Source organism: Cryptotermes secundus, unplaced genomic scaffold (assembly GCF_002891405.2).
Source record: "Cryptotermes secundus unplaced genomic scaffold, Csec_1.0 scaffold1683, whole genome shotgun sequence".
NCBI classification, from domain to species: domain Eukaryota; kingdom Metazoa; phylum Arthropoda; class Insecta; order Blattodea; family Kalotermitidae; genus Cryptotermes; species Cryptotermes secundus.
Window position 1 is genome coordinate 5,239 of NW_019743171.1, and position 8,224 is coordinate 13,462.

Below are 8,224 nucleotides of genomic sequence, written 5' to 3' on the forward strand. Positions count from 1 at the left end.
AGAGAGGGGGGGGGGAAAAAAGCTATCCATGTAACAAGCAGTGGAGGCCCATAGGGTTGTGAGATGTTGAGGCTCCTACATTATCTAGATAATCGGCTCATAGATGGCAGTGAGGGTGTCAGTGTTATGCATCGGTCACCCCTTACCCCCAGGAAGATTCCTAGTACTCATTTCTGTTTGAGGCTGGGTTGACCCCAGGGCCATAGTGCAGCTAAAAGGATCAGGGCAAATGAAAAATCCAATGACCTCATTGAGAATTGAACCTGCAACATTCTGGCTTGTAGCATAGTGCATCAACCAACTATACTACCACATACAAAAACTACAGTTCAGTTTGTAATGTCTCATACAAGCATATCTTAATATTTAATTTTTTTTCTAGAATATGACATTATAAAAGTCTAAGAAAAGAGAGAATGGAACTGTAAACAACAAAATGCATGGGTCAAAAATCTAACCAAAGTTCAAGCCCCAAAACGGGGATGTGACCTACACACAGGTCAATCCATTTTCATTCACGAACTGCCAAAACATGCAGGAGATATGTAAGATTTCAACCTTTCACACCAAATAAATATTGTTTTTTAACTCAACACTGACACAGCCCGAGAAGACTTTAGGACACATGGCAGATACATTTTTTCAGCATACCTCACTCAGACCCTAGCCCATTTGCGCAATGACACAATGGCCACATTTTTAAACATCGAATTATATATAATTTGCGGGAATGTTCATAATACATCTTTATACAAAGATTCACACTTAAAGCCCCAGTGGTCCTTTAGTTACCTCAAAGCCAAACAGAATTCTTTTGAGTGGTTGCCATATTGTTTTACATTGTAAAAATAGTTTATCTTAACAAAAGTTCTATTTTCTTCAAAGACCTATCATACAGTATTTCAGGACTGTAATTATGTGGTTATGTGGTGCTAGCATCAATCCCTCATCACAGGTTTGTACTCCTACCATCCTGTTATTACTGACTGTAGAAAATTAAAATTGTACAAAGATGGGACAGCCTCCAAAGGCACACACAGAGAGCATGGTGTTCTAGTTAGTCAATTTTATTCCTTAAAAAAAGTAGGCAAATTTTGCAATGAAATTAGAACACACAAAAGTCACAAAATGGATGACACAAATCAGTCCAGAATATTCAACTTCTTTCATCAGTTTCTGAAAGAAGAGAACGTCCTAAATTTAAAATATATGTAAAATAATAAATCTGACCCTGAGTTTATATGATGTGGAAAGCCTGGTTTCCTACGCTGATGAAATAAACGAGTTTGAGGGGATCTCGGAGGAAAGGGAGAGAGAGAAATGAGAAATGGTGGGGAATGGAGAAAATGTGTTAATTTTTCCTTCCATATTATGATAATATCTTCCTTATCAAGGTTACCTGGTAGGTCCAAGGTCGTTTGGTCTGCATTTCTATGCACTGAAAATCCTTTGTAGTGACCACTGTGTTGAATGTGGTACCTTCAGGAAATAGTGTCATGTCAATCCCTCGTCCCATGTCAATCAGCTGCAGACTTGGCTCTTTGGACTCAAAGGATGGCCTGCGGAAACACAAAGAAAACATATGTCACACAAACTAATAAATTTAGAGTAAAAATTTTCTCTAAGAAAGCCATTCTACCTAGTATTTTACTAAAATACAAAGGGTTTCCAGTCAACTGTTAAAAGCAGAATCCAATTCTAACATACCTCCTCACTGCTCTAAAACCAAAGTTATTTTGCTTGTTCACCGATGTGGCAAAGTTGGGAAAATTAGATTATAATAAGATCAGAAGATGCATGCTATATTACATTACACACTGCACTGTAGCAAACAGTAAACATCAAACTCGGTTATTAATATTTCAATACTTCAGTGACATTAGAACTACAGTACAATCTTCATAATCTGACATGTATGGGACCAAGGTACCGCTGGATTACCGAAAACTTCGGATTACTGGAAAAATTTGAAACATTTTTTTTTATTTATGTGTTTTTCCTGATATTGTATATCATGACGCATCCAACACCATACTCTGTAGCCAAATTAATAAGTTTCCCCCTTTGTCAAATTTCTTTATTATTTCCACTTCTGCATTTAAAGTTAAAGTCTTATGTTTACATTTGTCAGAACTGGACATCTTCAGCACACACTAAATCCACCGCTGTATGAAAAGTGCTGTACAGGAATGTAGAGTACTGAAGAACAGAAACACTGTGTAGTAGCGAGGGTCTAAATAAATCAGTTTGTCAAGCTCAACTGAACACAAGTCAGTCTCTGCTGCCTGTAGAAACCTGCATAAGGTTGCAGACGCCTGTCTGGAGCCTGATGCCACATTACTTGACGTGTCAGGCTAGCGCGCAGCCGGATTACCAAGATTGTATTATACTGTTCCATTCTGAATATGATCACCAGAACAGTTGTTGCTAAATTCTTTCTTGCCCATTTTCAGAGATCCTAAATCTACTGTACTGTACAGTAAATTATCTTTATAATGCAAGTATGAAATCTTCACCCACTTATGTGTTACTCATTCAAGGAACAGTATAATTTCAAGCAATATTATAATCAAAACTGAAGTTATCTTACTGGTAAGACTTTTATAACCACATAATGTGTTCTAGCCTATCCTTTAAAGATAGGCCGTGAGGACCATAGGGTTGCGAGATGTTGAGGCTCCCACATTTTCTCTAGACAATAGGCTCACAGATGGCCTTACATGCCAGCCACCCTTCACCCCCCAGGAAGATTCCTGGTACTCATTTCTGTTAGAAGCTGGGTTGACACCAGGGCCATAGTGTGGCTGGAAGGATTAGGTCAATTTGAAAATCCACCTCATTGGGAATCAAACCCGCGACCTTCCAGCTTGTAGCACAGTGCCTCAACCATGCTACTGTGTGCCCCCTCTAGCCTATTCTTTACCAGCCATAAATCTGTTACACTGTTTAGAACCTTATTAAAACCAAACTTTCTCTGTCTATATTTAAATGGGCATAAATCCACTTTACTGTATAACATCTTATTTTGGTAATGGGAATTATTATGAAACTGATTTTTACTCATTTGTTACTTTTCAATCCTAAGAACAGTCCATTACAGATAAGTGCAATTCATATAGGATTCATTAAAGCAGAATATGACGAATAAAATTCGGAACTCACAGGGTTCTAAGTACAAAGTTATCTGGTTTGATATCCCCATGGATGATGCGGCACTCTTGTAGTTTCTCAACAATGGACAGCAGCTCGACCATCCAGTACAGCATCAGGCTCTCAGGTACTGACTGCTTAATATGACAGAAAGCAAATAAAATCCACCAGAAATGAATTTATGGTGAGGTAATAAACTTTCTTTTGTGGGATGGAAACTTGCATAAAAATCCCTGTTGTTTATACTGGCTTTTACAAGACATTTGAGAACAGAGTGAAAAATAATTTACATCAAGAGTGGTCACAAGATATGCTGCCAGATGTATCATATTCTCTACATCTGGAATACAACAACTGGCATATAAATTGCATTCTGTAACAGCAGTCTGCAAAAATTAATGCTGAAATTGTCATGGTCTGTGAGACACCACCATATATTACGAAGCGGAATTAGATATTATTAAAAATTGCTCAACTTCATGACAGATCACACTGGTACAAACTGTTTTCAAATTTTTTATGCAAAAAAGGTCATGGAATTCTAAACAAGACAAGAATGAAAATCACTTAATCATTCGAACTTATTCCACTCCTCCTTTAATGCACTTAGTACTTGCTTAGCTTACCCACTGTTGCCGTAACTTGACAATTACAGAAAGCAGGGACCCATAGTGAGAATAATCTGTCACCAATACACTGCCATTCTTCAGCATGTATGCCATATGAACATCCATAAAAGCCATCGCCTATAATAAACACCACATAACAATGTCAAGTAAACATAAATATGCACCATAAGGTCAATGGTTACTGATGCAGAGGCCTTTGAAATTCAATTATAAATACAGCTCAAAAATTCAATTAATATTTATAGTTATGAGCTTATACCAAAACATAAGTTTAACTGAAATGTTATGTAAGGTTTGCTGTGTGATGTTCTCTCCAAAGATGGTTCTAATCACATGATTACCAGAGTCACCTCACTGAATGGTGGAACAGTTAAAGAAAATGGCAGCGGAACAGTATGCATACATATTTTTAGGGCCGTCTGTATATATATCATCTACAAATTTCTTTCAAAACTACAAATTTTACTATTCCCTTTCCAGAAAACTGAAATAAGATGGCTATTCGGAAAGGAACATCTGTTTATTTTAGGCAACTAATGTAGGAATGGGGGAGAGCTTCCATAGGTGAGGTAGCATCACATGACTCATTGCCTTGTAAACCATCACATAACTGGTCACCTAGTTATAAAAGGTTAATTAATTCCGTCCAGTGTGACTGATGGAGTTTTTTCTCCTTAACATGTTTCGGTCTTATAGACCATCTTCAGGAGGATATCAATGCAATTGGAAGCCACTATTATAGTATGTTTTGTGAATGTTAATATACTCATACAATGAGTACAATATCTAATGTTTTTAAGAACTACATATTGGTACAAGCCGCTGCAGTTGGGTGGGCCCCAGAGCTGGTCTAGACATTGTAGAGAAGATAACCTTACCCTGGCCATCCAGTCTGTATCCCATAAATATAAGGACTCCTACCAAATTTAAACTAGGATTTCTCAGAAACAGTTCAAAGTAACTTACACAACAAATGGTACTCTTTCAGAAGATAATATTACATTTAGTTAGTTAGTTATTGGAGAGGGTGGGTTTCCCCATGCACTTAGACCAGTATTGGTCCATTGTGCTTCCCTCTATGATATTCTACCAGTCTCTATACCCTACCGATATTGGTGCGTACCATCAGTCCCGACCGAGCCAGCGAGTTCAGCCTCTACTGGCTTAGCGGTATCTATAATGCTTCCCCCATCTATCTGAGGCATTAGAGACTACTGTTGGGCGGGAAATGTCCTTGAATTTGGCTCAGTGAGCTCCTTTGGAGATATGAGGTTCTTTTACGTGCCGTAAAGCTACAACACGGGACCCACGGCTTAAAATCCCTCCCTGAATTTTTCCACCCTTAAAAATTCCACGACCTCTGCCGGGTTTGAACCCGCGTACCACGAGTCATGAGGTGGGAAGGTTACCTCTAGACTATGGAGGCCGCTTAATATTACATTTAGTTATGACTGTACATTTGTCATTAAATTGTTTCCAAGATCATTTGTGGAAAAGAAGGGGCAGAGAGAAAAAAGCACATTCCTCTGAAACACTGGTATCCACCTACAAGACTACAAGTTGTCACAAGCCCAAACACCATACTCTGGGACAATAATAAATGGCATTCACAAATTCCACAAGAAACAACTTACTGAGACAGAGTCAGACAGGCGGGACTGTATCTGATGGCAGATGTAAAACTCCCATTCCCAACTTGGTTTCTGAACTTTCAATGCCACAGTCCTTTGTGTTTCCACATCAGTAGCCTTGAACACTTTTGCATAGCTTCCTTCTCCCAGAACGTTCTCAATTTTAAACTTTTCTTTCCCTGTACAGAAAGCAATATGTTTGAAAGTTCATCACAATTATTTACATGCTACATACTCCTAGGTTCCATGAGTTACATTGCTTATGCTATATAGATCACAAAAACATATAAAAATATGAATATATAATGCAGAATATTTTTCGCTCATGAATCTAAAGGTTTTCATCACCAATCAATACCTTCATGTTTGCAAGGAATACATTCATGATACCTGTGAATAACGCCATCAACTCAAATATATGTGTACCCTTTTTTATGAACTGTAGTATTCCTTTCTCTTTACATAACCTTTACACTTAGATTTATATTGATAATATAATTTCTTTCTAGAGGCCTGGCTGGGCAAGGGGAGGGAAGCAGGTAGCAGTAAAATTTGCAACAAGCTGCTGGTGTACAACAGTGAGGCGGGCTGTAATGAGCAGAAGAGGCAGAGAAAATGAAAAAAAATTTGAAAGTATGATTCATATGCAACTAAAATGAGTTACCTCCTTTTTTTTTGTCAGCATTGAGTTATTTTTATTTATCACTGGTTTCTCAGTTATAATGGTTATATACGCATTACATCAAATGAGAAGTAATATATATATATTACATTTGAACTTTCTGTGCGTAGCCTTGGCAACCTAACATTATAACAAATTCCAAGGTCAAAAAAAAAAAAAAACTTAACAAGGCATGTCTGAAAAACAGCTTCAGGAATTTCATCTTTTAATCTTTGAGACTTTATATGAGGTCAAAGATAAATATTTTGAATAGTAATATGCATTTCACGCTGTTCAAAATTTAATCTCAACATTTTAACCCTAAATTACATTCATTTTACCAACTGGATACTGATGCAGTATTATTATATAAGACCAAAATGAAATACTGCATTTGCCTGAATATAAGGGGAGTTTTTCAAATACTGCTTCTTAGAAAAGAGAGGTTGACTTATTTACAGGTCCCTAAGAATAAATATGAAGATGATTATGAGTTCTAATTGCTAATTCTAATGATATGTGAAAATACCTACCTAGAATTATAATTAAGGTATTCAATACTAAATGTATTATTTCTTAATATTATGGCTTTCACTTTCAAAACTCATTACTAAATAACATATTCAATTTTGTCAAAAAAATCCTCAGTGGAAAAATAGGGTTGCGCGTACAGTACAAGGATATGCTTCCATAAGGTAAGAACTTACCCAGAATGACAGTTCCCCCAATTTTAAATTGAGGCACTTGTACATTGAGGTTTACACAGCACTTGCCACTTTCAGCATTTGGGAAACCTAAAGTAGTAAGCAACTGCTGAATTAAAGTATGATCAAATGGATCAACAACTTTGTGTTCATCAAGTTGAATCTTGGAGACTTCTGCCAGACAATTTCCTTGTACTCTTGATAACTTATTTTTGCAAGCTTGACTATCACTTTCAGTCTCCCTTATGTCATCTGGATCCTTTGTCTTGGCATGGAGCAATAATACTTCTCCATTTTTTAACAATGTTTCATTATCCTTAAGTTTTGGATCCAATCCTGTGTAGTTCTTCAGATACCCTGAATTCATTCCTCTGATCTGCTGGGATCTCCGATTTCCTCCACTTTCATTATGTCGGTCTGGATCTTTCTGTAACACTGATTTTACAGATTCATCCCTGTAGGCATTTTCAGAAGGGCTTGGTTCTTCTGGTAAATTGGGCTGGTCCATGACGCAGTTGTTTGTGTGAGACACAGTTTCCATTTTGTAATAAAGTGACTGAGAAGTTCTTTTGACCATAAAGTTATCACCTAAGCATTGACTGCTCTGTCTGTGTGTCTCCTGAATACTGGGATGCCCACGCCATGTTTCTGTGATGACATACTTTTGCTCAGAATGTCTACTGCTCTTACAACCATTCTCACTTCTTTTCATACTGCCTGTTGTATAGTTTTCCTGAGAAAACATAGCTGTATGGCGTGTGGTTGCCCCACTGCTACTAGAAGAGCCACTTGATCGGCAGCATTCTGTTGTCTCCATGATTGTGCTTAAGTTCTCTACTGTGTGAGCAGCTGATTTAGCACTCCTGCCAGCAATTACTTGATCAGACCTGTATGAAGGAAACACCCAGTAAGAAATTTTTTTTTCGTGGAAATTGTGAAGAATTTCGAAAAGAGGTAAGCAAAATTTTTTCATCAGGTTTTCATGGCAGTTTGTTCAAGCTCATGATTTTTCCTTTATGTATTGTAGCTAGCAGATATGTTAATGTTTTGAAGATCTCTGCTGTTCTGACAACATACTCACCTTGAAGATGGAGATGCTAAGTTCAGTAACAGTGTCATAACCCAAAAGAGCTAACAAGAAAAACATTATTTGATCCCCAGAGATATTGGGTTTTCGGACTTTATCCATCGTCCTGGTTTTTAAGATAACTAATAAAAACACGACGTTTCGGAAACTGGATCTGTTTCCGTCCTCAGGTGAGGGAAAAACACTTATTCTGTTGGGTCCCTTAGAAAGAGCTAGCCTCAATCACTGGACGTGATAGGTGACTGGACAGAATACGTGTTTTTCCCTCACCTGAGGACGGAAACAGATCCAGTTTCCGAAACGTCGTGTTTTTATTAGTTATCTTAAAAACCAGGACGATGGATAAAGTCCGAAACCCAATA

The 8,224-nt window shown here is 37.5% G+C and overlaps 1 protein-coding gene across 4 annotated transcripts in view; it reads right to left on the bottom strand.

Annotated features, from left to right (window-relative positions):
* LOC111874026 overlaps positions 1-8,224 on the bottom strand; it is a 42,587-nt gene that overhangs the window by 4,646 nt on the left and 29,717 nt on the right. For 3 of the 4 annotated variants that reach the window (XM_023869148.2, XM_023869147.2, XM_023869145.2), the window contains exons 16-20: positions 6,779-7,662; positions 5,414-5,589; positions 3,777-3,896; positions 3,163-3,287; positions 1,400-1,559 (exon numbers count right to left, since the gene is read on the bottom strand). In XM_023869148.2, the coding sequence (XP_023724916.1) occupies positions 1,400-1,559; positions 3,163-3,287; positions 3,777-3,896; positions 5,414-5,589; positions 6,779-7,662 (1,465 nt within the window). The remainder of the gene's footprint in view (positions 1-1,399; positions 1,560-3,162; positions 3,288-3,776; positions 3,897-5,413; positions 5,590-6,778; positions 7,663-8,224) is intronic. The other variant, XM_023869146.2, reaches the window with a different exon arrangement.